The following is a 15,284-nucleotide window of genomic DNA, read 5'->3' on the forward strand; positions in this document are numbered from 1 at the left end:
AATTGTCCAATATAGCTACCAAACTAACGATATCTAAAATATGAATTATAAAAAAATCCAACCAAGAAATTACTAGTCTAAACATATTGACATTGTTTTTTAAGAAAAGGAGGTAGGTAGTTTGGTTGGGGGTAGGTGCGGGGAATAGCTTGAGGTGGAGAACTGGGGAAGCTGTGATTAGTGTATATTGGAGGATGTAGGTAGGAGGGGGCAGTTGGGGTTGTCTGTAGCTTGAATAGTTCAATCAAGCCAGTTATTCGATCACCAAAATCAGTGTTCGAAAACAGAAATCATTGTTCAAATACAACAGAAAAATCGAACAACAGAAAAAACAACCATCGAGAACACGGTAAAGTCATTAAAAATCTTAGATGAGCTAAAAAAACAGAAGAGGTGAGATATTGCAAACAACTCGAAGATTCGTGAAATATAATTAATAACCTATCCTTACCTAAAGTAAGAAATATCGAAGAAAAGATATAACGAAAAAAGATAGAATAATGAAACTATTGACATGTTTTTTTAAAAAATCTGGACACAGCTTACAAATTAGTGCTCTGGTTAGGCGGCGCGTAGGTGTAGGGTGTATATGTCGTTAGGGGAAATTTTTGGGTAGATGGTAAGCGGATATAGTTGGAGGAGTCAAGATGGGGGTTAGGGGTAGGTCGGTAAGAATGTTATGGGAAGAGAAGTTTTCAAAATAACTTTTTTACCCTGAGTTTTAACATCAGTTCCTAATTGCTATGTACTAGTACCTAATTTACCGTTAAAGCCCAGGGTTGGAAAACAGAAAACAGTGTTCTTAAAAGGAAATTCAGTGTCCGAAAGTAAAACGCAAATGTTTGAGTCGTGAAGTTTTTGTCAGCTCTCAAAGCCATAGCCGGTAAAATACCGGAAATGACTCGAAGAGTCATGCAATTTATTTATTGTACTTACTTTAACTTATACGAGAAAAATCAAGAAAAAGCTGGAGGACGGGGGACCTTAGGCGGGCGTGTCGGCTGGGAGGTAGGGGACAGGTGTGTTCGGTTGAGGGGTTTATGGTATTCTATGGTAAGAACAACTGCTTAAAGTTTGAAAAATTATTTACCATGTTTTTGTGACTAAGCGACTGTAAAGTTCAATCTTCGAAGAAAGAACGCAACTTTCTAAATTAGGAGTCAGTATTCGAAAACAAGTCAAAAAAACAAGTCATGAACAAATTTGCGTCAGATCAACATAACCCTCTTACCTCTAGAGAATTGCTTTCAAACAACTGGAGAGCGGTTGAATTCGTCTGTAGCAAGCCACGGTTTAGAAAGGCTAGCTATAGCTTGATTCGACTCTGGAATTGGTTTTCAAAATATTGCAAAAACTAAAAGAAAAGCTTCCAGATTTCGCAAAAAAAGTGTTGAAAACTATTTTTTGTCTCTGCTGTTACGTCAATTTAACCATCTGCCCGACTGGAAAAGCTGCGTTGACCAGTAATGGTCGTTAAATTCAGAAAAGGACAACATCATTCAAAAATTTGAAAATCGCAAAATTTAACAAAATATTGCTAAAATTCAATGTAAGAAGATCTTTAAAACAGAACCATTGCCTCAGGGGACTGTACAGTATCCATGTTCTAGCTTAAACTAGTTTTACGGGCTCAAAAAGATCTATTAATTTGGAATGTGATAAAAAGTTTCCAAAAAAATTGAAAGGGAAATTAGATTTTACCAAAAATTGCTGAAGCTGGAGTCGTTAAAATATTGATAACCATTCAATTAACTCTAGAAAATATGCGAAAGCATATCATCAAACCTTGGAGGAAGTCCCCAGGACCCTGGTATTGGAAAAAAGGATAAAAATTTAAAAAGTTTCAAAAAACTTGAAAGGAATCAAAAAAATTGAAAAAGGGCTGATTTTAATATCTTGAAAAACTTTCCGTTACATCTCAAAATTATGCAGTAAACTTTAGTCAAAACCTAGAGCAGGTAATGTGGCTCTTAAGGCTGGAGAAACCAAGAAATGACAAAAAAATTTCAGAGAACTTCAAAAAAAATAGCAGATTGCATAAAAAACCGCTAAACTTTGTGAAAAGAGAAAATGAAAGCTAATCCATGACCAAAAAACACTCTTCCAATACTTTATTATCAAACCCTAACGGTGGTTTTCTGTTATGCTGAAATACTTGAGTAATATTAATAAATGTCAAAAAATTTGAAAAAAATTGCAATTTTTGTAAAAAAAAAAGTGTACAAAAATAAAATTTGTGGTGTTAAAATTTTAAAAAATATTCTATTACGTTTGGAAACTATACAGAAACCTAATTGTGGAAAACAAATTCCTAGAGGAAGTTCCTCAGCTCTTGATAAAATTTTTCGAAAAAAATGCAATTTTTATCAAAAAAAATGATAAAAATTGTATTAAAAGATGAATGCTATTTCATGGCAAATAAAATTGTTTCAGAACTTATAATTCAACCCATAAGGATGTGTTCTGGTTCCTGAGCCTGAAAAGAGGTGAAGAACAAATAATTAAGGCAATAGAAAAAAAATGCACGTTTTCTCAAATAAAGCTAAGATTCATGGTGTTAAATTGTCGAACTCATTCCACTTCCATCAGAAACTATGCAAGAACATAGTTTTAAACACTAGAGGAGATTCTTTGACACCTAAGGCTGAAAGAAATTGGAATATAACCGACTATTGTTGTGAAATTGCTCTCAAACGACCGGCGAGCCGTTGGTTTTGTCAGTAGCTAGCCACGGTTTAGTAAGGTTAGCTATAGCTTGATTCGACTCTGCGAAAATTAGTTATTAAAATATTGCAAATTTTAAAAAAGGCTTGCAGATTTTGCAGAGAAGGTGTTAAAACTATTTTTTGTCTCTAAAGTTACGTTAATCTACCCACTTGCAAGACTTAAAAAGATACGTTGGCCAGTAATGATCGCTAATATCAGAAAAGGACAAAATTCAAAAATTTTTAAAATTGCAAATTTTAACAATATTATGCTAAAATTTTTTATAGTAAAATCTTTGAAATAATTTCAAAGATTTTACTATAAAAACGGAGGGCTGGTGGGGTGGGAGGGGGAAATCAGTGGAGTTGGGAGCAACTGTGCGGTGGGAATGTTTTTGGTGGCAATGGTAGGGGTGAATAGTGGGGGTGTCTTTAACCACAAGAACCGCCCTTCACACAATAAGTATGACTCTCAAAAACAGTTTGAGATGAAACGGAGCTGAAAGGTTCTAACAGCTTTTAATACTCGCTGGGCGCTACTTGTTCATCTCGTTTTTGAGAACAAAAATTCAAAAGCTTTAGACGAAAAAAATTGGTCAAGCAAATAATTGCATTAAAAAATGATCAACAGGACTAATAGAGTTGCTAAAAACTTCGTTTGAGAACAAATAAAAACAAGATCTCAATAGTCAGTGCTCAAGTTGTAGGAACCTGTAGAATCTCAATACAACCCCTCGAGTACCAAAAATATGCAGCCTGAACGGCTCTAAGAAAATTTATGCAAACTGGGCGCTACCTCTTTATCCCATTTCTTAAATTGGTCAGACGAAAAGTCGGCCAAGCAAAAAATTGCATTAAAAGAGAAACAGGATTAAAATACTTGCGCCAAATTGCTTTTGAGAGCAAATAACAATGATTTTTTAAAAAGTGGTTGTTAAGTCATTTATGATTTAAAAAAAACATTTCCATTATAACTCAATGTTATTGAGAATCAGTTTATGACATTACGCCACATAACAGTGGCTGAAGTGAGGCATCAACAAAAAGAGAGAGAGAGAGAGGAGATAAAATGTGAACGAGAAAGAGAAGGAAGGAAACGCTAATCGACTGAGAGAAATGAGAGACAGAGAGTTAGGAATATTTTTCATGATGAGATTCGATCTTAGTTGCAGCTTCGATGCAACTTCTTGTTTTCTAGCGTTGTTAGTAAATAAATCATATAGAAAAAAACCGAAAGAGTCAAAAATAAACACAAAAAATTTCTACCTCGCAGTGAAAATGTTCAAAAATAACCAAGAGACTATCCAGTATCCCAATTTTAAGCCTTAAAGTGTTTCATTAGATCATAAAGATCCATTATAAATTTGGAACATAAAAATTTTTCCAAAAATTTGAAAAAAAATATCTTTTTATCCAAATATAACTAAAAGTTGAGTAATAGAAAACTATGGATCACCATTCCATTGACTCTAGAAACTATGCACAAGCCTATTATCAAACCTTGGAGGAGGTCGCAGGGCCATGGTGACGGAAAATATTCAACAACATGAAAAATTTGCGAGTATTTTATTACATTGCTTAAGTTTTTGATATTGAAATCTTGAAAAACATTCCATTATTACTATAAACTAAAGAGTAACGTATTATCAATACCAAGGGGAAGTTCCGTGGCTCTTGCGGCTAGAGAAATCTGAAATTGGTCAAAAACTCCATAAAGTTTTTTTTTTTAAAATTAATAAAAATTGTGATATTAAAATTTGCTTGAAAATTAATTCATGGCCAAAAAAAATTCCAGTAACTTATTATCAAATTCTAACGGCGGATTACCGACCCTTGTGGAAATTTCTGACGTGAAAAATTTCTGACGTGAAAATCTCGCAAGACTTTCCATTGCATCTAGAAATTTTATAGTTATCTCTGACGTGAAAATCTCGCAAGACTTTCCATTGCATCTAGAAATTTTATAGTTATCTATTTTCAAACCCTAGAGGATTTTTTTGGCTCTTGAGGCTAAAAAACCAAAAAATGACAAAAATTTTGAAAAAAAACTTGAAAAAAAGCAACTTGAAAAAAATTATGACATTAAAAGTTGAAAAGCTATTGCATGGCCCTTGGAAATCTGTCAGTAACTTAATATCAAACTCCTCAAGAGGTATTCTGGCCTCTAAGTCTAGAAAGACCTGAATAAGGTAAAATTAATGTCAAGAAAATTGAAAAACATTTGAACGTTTTGTCAAAAATGCTGAAATTCGTGATGTTAAAAAGTTGAAACCATTCAATTACCACTAGAAACTATGCAGTGACACATTATTAAAATTTAGAGGAGGTTTTTTGACACTTAGTGTTAAAAAACTTGAAACATGTCTAAAATTTCCAAAAAGCTTGAAAGAAATTGTGCAAAATAATATGAATTTGCAATTTTAGAGAGCGGTTGTTCGTCAGTAGCTATAAACGGGGGGCAGATGGGGGTGGGCAACAGTGGGGGGAAGGGTTGACAGCGCGCGGGGGATGGGGTCAGACGCGTCAGACAGAAAATTGATCAAGCGAAAAATCGCATTCAAGAGACCAATAGGACTAATATAATTGCTACAAACTTCGTTGAGAGCATTTAACAAAAATTGCGTTGAGTGGAATGAAAAGAGCTGACCTTAGTAAAATTTCAGCGGTTTTCACCGCATCTTTTCACCTTATAAGTGTTCTTCAAAACATTATTATAAATTGAACTCCTTTCGAAAAATTTGCAGCGCATTTCTTGCATAATTTTTAGCAAATTTCTTGACCCGAGATCAACTCACGTGCTGCTCCCATTTGTCCCGGCCTTGTGCCTTGAATGTTAACTTCTCGGTTGTGCTCAAGAGAAATAATGATTGGGAAGTACTGAGGGTTGAGACCCGCCAGAAGCAATGAACGTTCGCCAGCATCTGTTACTTTTCGCTTGTTCATCAGCATCGCCTAAATCGGTTCAAATCTCAATCGCTTTATTGGGATAAATTGGGGCGATAAAAATTGGTGGATCGCCTAAATTGTGGTGAGACAATTTTTCCAAGGTAGAATATATGGCCATCTGCAACACTTAAAGTTTTTCTGATCTAGTCTTCGATAGTTATTTTGAGTTTGGCAACCTTATGCAAGGCCGAATTTTTTAGTTAAGTCAATTTCGGCTGATCATTATCTTCTGCAGGGCGACAAAAATGGCATCATTGGACTACTCTTAAAAAATTGAGGAAACCCTCGTTTTTTTCAAGAAAAAAATACGTTTCTGACACACTTTCACGCTTATCTTAACTACTGATTTTGACTAGATTGGTTGTCCAAATTTCTTTTTCATAGTCAGAAAAATATTTATCAAAATATTTTCAAAACCATTGTTGAGATTAACAATTAAAACCCTACAAACACCTATACTAAAATTTTCTATTCATTTGGCCCTGTGGTCCAATGGGTTTCAACTATGGTCTATAGATTATTAAAACTGTGTTTCTATTTATTACGTGAACACGCTAGCTGGTAAGCTATTTGCTCCGACCCCTCTCTGAGGGAGGAGGAACTATATACTCAAATGTTTTTTTTGCTCAGACAATTTTGGTTGATCGATATAATAATCTGTAACACTTAAAATTTTTCTGATCTAGCCCTCGATAGTTATTTGGAGTTTGGCAACCTTATGCAAGGGTGAATTTTATAGTTAAGTCAATTTAGGCTGATCATTATTTTCTTCAGGGCGACAAAATTGGAATCATTGGATTACTCATAAGAAATTGAGGAAACCCTTATTTCTTTCAAGAAAAAAATACGTTTCTGACACACTTTCACGCATATCTTAACTACTAAATTTGACTAGATTGGTTGTCCAAATTTCTTTTTCATGGTCAGAAAAATATTTATTAAAATGTTTTCAAAACCATTGTTGAGATTAACAATTAAAACCCTACGAAAACCTAAACTAAAATGTTCTAATACATTTCGCCGTATGGTCCAACGGGTTTGATATATGGTCTATAGATTTTTAGAACCGTGTTTCTTGTTATTAGCACACTGGCTGGTATACTATTTGTTCCGACCCCTCTCTGAGGGGGAGGAACTATATACTCAAATGGGTTTTTTTGTTCAGACAATTTTGGCCGATCGATATAATAATCGTAGAGTGTTATGAGTGATATCATTAGAAAGCCCGTCCAGCGTAGAATATGGAATTAAAGAGATTTTTTCAATTTTCGGTTTTACGTCAATAATGCTAAAATTGCTAATTGAAGTGTTATTGATTTTATCTCTAAAGATAGAAGAGGGTTTCTGAATTCTTCGATCCGAGTTTTTTGCCAGCATTTATGCTAAATTTCTCAAAATTCAGACTTTTTTGTCAAAGAAATGGCTTTTTTAACCAACTTGCTTTAAATTTTATGGAAACAGACTCATTTAAACTGCGGCCATGTTCTTATATTCGTAAATAATGTTTGTTGTTTGATTTTTATTTTTCTCTTTTCTAGTAGTCCTATTATCAACAACTTTCATCGGCCCACTGACGGGGCATTAATATTTTTCATTAGTTGTTAATTGCACGATGTGTGTGTTTTTGAAAGTTTTCTATCTCTTCATCATTTGGTTGTCAATCAGGTCAAGAATATGAATGAGCGGCGTCGGCACTTTATGTGAGTACGCATTTTACCGAGCCTCCTTGTTTAATTTATTGCCAAAGAGAAAATTGTGTAAATTTGATTCCAGATGTCCTCTTTCATTTTTTATACAAATTTTGATCCGATCCTGTTCACATACACTACACGCTGACGCTTTGCAAATAATCAGAACATTCACGCAATCAACCGTATCCACACAATCAGAACATATTTTTACACTTTTGTGTTTCGTATATAATTTTTGGGAGCATTTTACGTGCGGTTTATCACTAGTTGTTGTCAACCTCTCAACCGGTCATTAGTGATCCTTCTTTTTTTTAATTTAAATATTTTGGATCGTATTTGAGCTGGTGCTGTCTTTTTTGTAGGATGTGTTCACATTCTTTTTCTGTGATTTTGAGTTGTCAAACGGAACGAACACAAAAAGTACAGTTAGTAGTTGGTTGTATTATAGTTTCTTCCGTAATCTTAAAAGATTTTCCCGACTGCTTAGCTTCATAGATTTAATAGTAAACCCTAAATTCAATGTGAAAAGTCACATTTAGAAATTCTGGAGCGCAAAATTTGGGTGACATCCTTCAATTCGTTTTAGATTTTGGGTTCAATGTGGTTTTCTAATTGATTGCCCTGCGGTAAAGGGAGCCCTAGTCGAGACCTGGAATTTATGAAAAGACCTATTAACTCCAGGTAGGGGGGGGGTAAATATTGAATTAAATTACACGGTCGAGGACCCTAGTTAAATTCGAGGCTAATTCTTTTCATAAGTCCAGCCAAATTCTTTTCATATGCAAAAAATGGGACAAACTAAAAAGTTCCGACAACACCTGGGTTCGATCCCGTGACCTTCTCCAATCTTACCCAATGCTTAACCAAATGCGCTACATGTCCTTACATTTGAAGTAAATTGAAAACAAGTCATTATAAGGGTCGCGAGCGTAATTCCAGGACATGTTTAATTGTCCAGCCAAATTCCAGGACACCATTATTGTCCAGCCAAATTAAAGAACACATTTATTGCCCAGCCAAATTCCTGGACGCATGTTTTAGTTCCAGCCAAAATCTAGGATGGTTGTTTTATTTCCAGCCAAACTCCAGACATCGCATTAGGTCCAGACAAATTCTTTTCATACCCAATATCTGTCGAGGACTGTCTTTTCATTCCTTGAATCTGTCGAGGACAGTCTTTTAATATTTCCAGGTGTCGACTGGGGAGATTTCACCAGCACACAGTTATTAGAGGATAATGGTTGACGATATTCATCACCGCTTTTTTAAAATTTGCTAATTTTGATTTTTGTTTTTTTTTTTAATATTGTTTGCAATTTTTGTTTTTTTTGTGCACCTTTAGCGAGTCAAATTTTTTTCAGTAATTGCAAATCTATACACTAGTAGATATTAGCAGTACCTTGTTGGTTCCGAAGACCTGAACAATAAAAATTGAAGAAAATTTTATTTTTTGCTAATTTTCAGTTCTTCGAAATTTTTTGTTTTGCCTGCTTTTTTGCCTTGTCCCTTACATATTAAGAAAAATTTTGTGTCATAGTTTTTTTATCCTGCTCTCCTGCCTTTTTAATATTGAAGACTTTCCAGAAAACAGAAAACAGTGTTCTTAAAAAAAAATTCAGTGTCCGAAAGTAAAATGCAAATGTTTGAGTCGTGAAGTTTTTGTCAGCTCTCAAAGCCATAGCCGGTAAAATACCGGAAATGACTCGAAGAGTCATGCAATTTATTTATTGTTCTTACTTTAACTTATACGAGAAAAATCAAGAAAAAGCTGAAGGACGGGGGACCTTAGGCGGGCGTGTCGGCTGGGAGGTAAGGGACAGGTGTGTTCGGGCGAAGGGTTTATGGTATTCTATGGTAAGAACAACTGCTCAAAGTATGAAAAATTATTTACCATGTTTTTGTGACTAAGCGACTGTAAAGTTCAATGTTCGAAGAAAGAACGCAACTTTCTAAATTAGGAGTCAGTATTCGAAAACAAGTCAAAAATACAAATCATGAACAAATTTGCGTCAGATCAACATAACCCTCTTACCTCTAGAGAGTTGCTTCCAAACAACTGGCGAGCGGTTGAGTTCGTCTGTAGCAAGCCACGGTTTAGAAAGGCTAGCTATAGCTTGATTCGACTCTGGAATTGGTTTTCAAAATATTGCAAAAACTAAAAGAAAAGCTTCCAGATTTCGTAAAAAGTGTTGAAAACTATTTTTTTGTCTCTGCTGTTACGTCAATTCAACCATCTGCACGACTGGAGAAGCTGCGTTGACCAGTAATGGTCGTTAAACTCAGAAAAGGACAACAGCATTCAAAAATTTGAAAATCGCAAAATTTAACAAAATATTTCTAAAATTCAATATAGGAAGATCTTTAAAACAGAGTCATTGCCTCAGGGGACTATACAGTATCCATGTTTCAAGCTTAAACTAGTTTTACTGGCTCAAAAAGATCTAATAACTTGGAATGTGATAAAAAATTTTCCAAGAAATTTGAAAGGAAAATTAGATTTTACCAAAAATTGCTGAAGCTGGAGTCGTTAAAATATTGATAACCATTCGATTAACTCTAGAAAAAATGCGAAAGCATATCATCAAACCTTGGAGGTCCCTAGGACCCTGGTATTGGAGAAAAGGATAAAAATTTAAAAAGGTTCAAAAAAACTTGAAGGGAAGCAAAAAAAATTGAAAAAGGGCTGATTTTAATATCTTGAAAAAATTTCCGTCACATCTAGAAGCTATGCAGTAAACTATAGTCAAACCCTAGAGCAGGTAATGTGGCTCTTAAATCTGGAGAAACCAAGAAATGACAAAAAATTTCAGAGAACTTGAAAAAAATTGCAGGTTGCATAAAAAACCGCTAAACTTTGTTAAAATAGAAAATGAAAGCTAATCCATGACCAAAAAACACTCTTCCAGTACTATATTATCAAACCCTAACGGTGGTTTTCTGTTATGCTGAAAAGTCTGAATAATGATAATAAATGTCAAAAATTTGAAAAAAATTGCAAGTTTTGTAAAAAAAAAAGGTAAAAAAATAAAGTTTGTAGTGTTAAAATCTTAAAAAATTATTCCATTACGTTTGGAAACTATACAGAAACCTATTGTGGAAACCAAAACCCTAGAGGAAGTTCCTCTGCTCTTGATAAAAATTTTCAAAAAACTTGGAAAAAAATTCAATTTTTATCAAAAAAAAATTGCTAAAAATTGTCGTATTAAAAAATGAATGCTATTCCATGGCAAATAAAATTGTTTCAGAACTTATAATCCAACCCATAAGGATGTGTTCTGGCTCCTGCGTCTGAAAAGAGGTGAACAATGAAAAATGAAGACAATAGAAAAAAAATGAACGTTTTTGTCAAATAAAGCTAAGATTCATGATGTTAAATTGCTGAAACCATTCCACTTCCACCAGAAACTATGCAGTAACCTAATTTTAAACACTAGAGGAGATTCTTTGACACCTAAGGCTGAAAGAAATTGGAATATAACCGACTATTGTTGTGAAATTGCTCTCAAACGACCGGCGAGCCGTTGGTTTTGTCAGTAGCTAGCCACGGTTTAGTAAGGTTAGCTATAGCTTGATTCGACTCTGCGAAAATTAGTTATTAAAATATTGCAAATTTTAAAAAAGGCTTGCAGATTTTGCAGAGAAGGTGTTAAAACTATTTTTTGTCTCTAAAGTTACGTTAATCTACCCACTTGCAAGACTTAAAAAGATACGTTGGCCAGTAATGATCGCTAATATCAGAAAAGGACAAAATTCAAAAATTTTTAAAATTGCAAATTTTAACAATATTATGCTAAAATTTTTTATAGTAAAATCTTTGAAATAATTTCAAAGATTTTACTATAAAAACGGAGGGCTGGTGGGGTGGGAGGGGGAAATCAGTGGAGTTGGGAGCAACTGTGCGGTGGGAATGTTTTTGGTGGCAATGGTAGGGGTGAATAGTGGGGGTGTCTTTAACCACAAGAACCGCCCTTCACACAATAAGTATGACTTCAGATTTCCAGTGGAAGTGCTAAAACTACTTTTTGTTTCTGGAGTTACGTTATTTTACCCATTTGCAAGGCTTAAAAAGATACGTTGGCCAGTAATGATTGTTGGCCAGTAACTCAGAAAAGGACAAAATTCAAAAACTTTTAAACATGCAAATTTTAACAAAATTTTGCTAAAATCTAAAATACAAAAATCTTTGAAATAATTTTATTGTCTCAAGAGATTATCCACTAACCATATTGCAAGCTAAAAACATTTTCATTGGCTCAAAAAGATCCAATAACTTGGAATGTGATGAAAAGTTTCCAAAAATTTTGAAAGGAAAATTAGATTTTATCAAAAATTGCTGAAGCTGGAGTCGTTAACATATTGATAACCATTCGATTAACTCTAGAAAATATGCGAAAGCAAATCATCAAACCTAGGAATATGATAATAATATTCCAAAATTTTGTAAGCAAAATTAAATTTTATCAAAAATTGATAAAGATTGAGTCGTTCAAATATTCATAACCATTCCTATAACTCTAGAGACTATGGGAAAGCTAATCATCGAACCTTGGACGCGGTCCCTAGGATCATGGGGCCGGAAAAAATGATATAAATATCTAAAAGATTCAAAAAACTTGAAAAAATTGCAAATAATTTGAAATAATTCTGATTTTGAAATCTTGAAAAACATTCCATTACATCTAAAAGCTATGCAGTAACCTATAATAAAACCCTAAAGCAGGTAATGTGGTTCTTGAGGCTCGAAAAACGAAAAAAAGACAGAAAAAATCAAAAACTTGAGAAAACTGAAAAATAGTATAAAACTGCGTGCTTTTAGCAATTAGCTGCTCGTCAGTAGCCACGGGGGGGGGGGGGGGGGGTGGGGAGGAGGAGGAGGAGGAGGAGGGGCGCATCGGAGGGCTGGTGGGGAGAGAGGGGGAAATCAGTGGAGTTGGGAGCAACTGTGCGGTGGGAATGTTTTTTTTGGTGGCAATGGTGTTGTGTGAATAGTGGGGTGAATAGTAGTCTTTAACTTCAAGAACCGCCCTTCACACCATAAGTATGACTCTCCAAAACAGTTTGAGATAAAACGGAGCTAAAAGGTTCTAACAGTACTTAATACTCGCTGGGCGCTACCTGTTTATCTCGTTTTTGAGACCAAAAGTTCAAAAGCTTAAGACGAAAGAAATTGGTCAAGCAAATAATTGCATTAAAAAATGATCAACAGGACTAATAGACTAGGAGTTGCTAAAAACTTCGTTTGAGAACAAATAAAAACCAGATCTCAATAGTCAGTGCTCGAGTCGTAGGAACCTGTAGAATCTCAAAACAACCCCTCGAGTAGCAAAAAATATTTAGCCTGAACGGCTCTAATAAAATTTATGCAAAGTGGGCGCTACCTCTTTATCCCATTTCTTAAATTGGTCAGACGAAAAGTCGGCCAAGCAAAAAATTGCATAAAAAGAGAAACAGGATTAAAATACTTGCGCCAAATTGCTTTTGAGAGCAAATAACAATGATTTTTTAAAAAGCGGTTGTTAAGTCATTTATGATTTAAAAAAACATTTCCACTATAACTCAATGTTATTGAGAATCAGATTATGACATTATGCCACATAACAGCGGTTGAAATGAGGCATCAACAAAACAAGAGAGAAAGAGAGAGAGAATAAAAAATAAAAAATGAGAGAAAGAGAGAGAGAATAAAAAATGATGAGATTCGACCTTAGTTGCAGCTTCGATGCAACTTCTTGTTTTCTAGACTTTTTAAGTAAATAAATCATATAGAAAAAAACTGAAAGAGTCAAAAATAAACACAAAAGTTTTCTACCTCGCAGTAAAAATGTTCAAAACTAACCAAGAGACTATACAGTATCCCAATTTTAAGCCTGAAATAGTTTCACTAGCTCATAAAGATCCCTTATAAATTTATAACATAAAATTTTTCCAAATGTTTGAAAAAAATAATCTTTTTATCCAAACATAACTAAATCTGAAGTATGAAAAAAAACTATTGATCACCATTCCATTGACTCTAGAAACTATGCACAAGCCTATTATCAAACCTTGGAGGAGGTCCCAGGGCCATGGTGACGGAAAATATTCAAAAACATGAAAAATTTGCGAATATTTTATTACATTGCTTAAGGTTCTGATATTAAAATCTTGAAAAACATTCCATTAGTACTATAAACTAAACAGTAATGTACTATCAAAACCTAGAGGAAGTTCCGTGGCTCTTGCGGCTAGAGAAATCTGAAATTAGTCAAAAACTCCATAAAGTTTTTTTTAAGATTATTAAAAATTGTGATATTAAAAGTTGAAAATACATTCATGGCCAACAAAAAATTTTCCAGTAAATTATTATTATCCTAACGGAGGTTTTCCGACCCTTGCGGCTCAAAAACCCTGAATAATGACTATAAATGTCAAAAAATTGAAAAAAAGAGCAAAAATTGTCAACAAAAATGCAAAATTTGAGACGTGAAAATCTCGCGAGACTTTCCATTACATCTAGAAATTGTACAGTAATCTGTTTTCAAACCCTAGATGATTTTTTTAGCTCTTGAGGCTAAAAAACCAAAAAAACGACAAAAATTTTGAAAAAACTTGAAAAAAAGCAACTTGAAAAAAAATTATGACTTTAAAAAGTTGAAAACCTATTCCATGGCCCATAGAAATCTGTCAGTAACTTAATATCAAACTCCTCAGGAGGTATTCTGGCCTCTAGGTCTAGAAAGACCTGAATAAGGAAAAATAAATGCACAAAAAAATTGAAAAACATTTGAACGTTTTGTCAAAAATGATGAAATTCGTGATGTTAAAAAGTTGAAACCAGTTCATTACCACTAGAAACTATGCAGTAACCCATTATTAAAATTTAGAGGAGGTTTTTTGACACCTAGGGCGAATAAAAATCAAAAAATGTCGAAAATTTTCAAAAAGCTTGAAAAAAATTGTGCAAAATAATATAAATTTGCAATTTTAGCGAGCGGTTGTTCGTCAGTAGCTATAAACGGGGGGGGGGGCAGATGGGGGTGGGCACTAGTGGGGGGGTCTACAGTGGAGGGGTCTTAGACCTCTAAGAGCTGCCCTCCACACTATAGGTATAAGTCTCCAAAACAGTTTGAGTTGAAACAGAGTTGAAAGGCTCTAACAGCAATTAATGCCCGCTTGGCGCCACCTGTTTATCCCGTTCTTGAGGACGAAAAGTCAAACGCGTCAGACAAAAAATTGGTCAAGCGAAAAATCGCATTAAAAACGACCGATAGGACTAATATAATTGCTACAAACTTCGTTGAGAGCAATTAACAAAAATTGCGTTGAGTGGAATGAAAAGAGCTGACCTTATTAAAATTTCAGCGGTTTTCACCGCATCTTTTTACCTTATAAGTGTTCTTCAAAACATTATTATAAATTGAACTCATTTCGAAAAATTTGCAGCGCATTTCTTGCATAATTTTTAGCAAATTTCTTGACCCGAGATCAACTCACGTGCTGCTCCCATTTGTCCCGGCCTTGTGCCTTGAATGTTAACTTCTCGGATGTGCTTCTCAAGAGGGCTAATGAATGGGAAGTACTGAGGGTTGAGACCCGCCAGAAGCAATGAACGTTCGCCAGCATCTGTTACAATTTGCTTGTTCATCAGCATCGCCTAAATCGGTGCGAATCTCAATCGCTTTATTGGGCTAAATTGGGGCAATATAAATTGGTGGGAAGGAAGGCCGAATTTTATAGTTAAGTCAATTTCGGCTGATAAAAATCTTCTAAAGGGCGACAAAAATCGCATCATTGGATAACTTCTGACACCTTTTCACGCATATCTTATTGAAAGTATTAGCGATAAAACTAATTTAGAAATTTAGATTGGTTCTACTAATTTTGACTAAATTGGTTGTCCAAACTTCTTTTTCATTGTCAGAAAAGTATTTAATAAAATATTTTCAAAACCATTGTTGAGATC

At 34.4% G+C, this 15,284-nt stretch overlaps 1 protein-coding gene across 1 annotated transcript in view; it reads right to left on the bottom strand.

Annotated features, from left to right (window-relative positions):
* Positions 1–14,972, bottom strand: part of LOC142356743 (uncharacterized) — a gene marked incomplete at its 3' end in the record, with an annotated part of 29,467 nt that extends 14,495 nt beyond the window's left edge. The window contains exon 1 of the mRNA XM_075408544.1: positions 14,816–14,972. Within this exon, the coding sequence (XP_075264659.1) occupies positions 14,816–14,972 (157 nt within the window). The remainder of the gene's footprint in view (positions 1–14,815) is intronic.
* Positions 14,973–15,284: the final 312 nt, after the last annotated feature.

The sequence above is a fragment of the Convolutriloba macropyga genome, unplaced genomic scaffold (assembly GCF_964194025.1).
Source record: "Convolutriloba macropyga unplaced genomic scaffold, txConMacr16.3 SCAFFOLD_3113, whole genome shotgun sequence".
Lineage (NCBI taxonomy): Eukaryota > Metazoa > Xenacoelomorpha > Acoela > Convolutidae > Convolutriloba > Convolutriloba macropyga.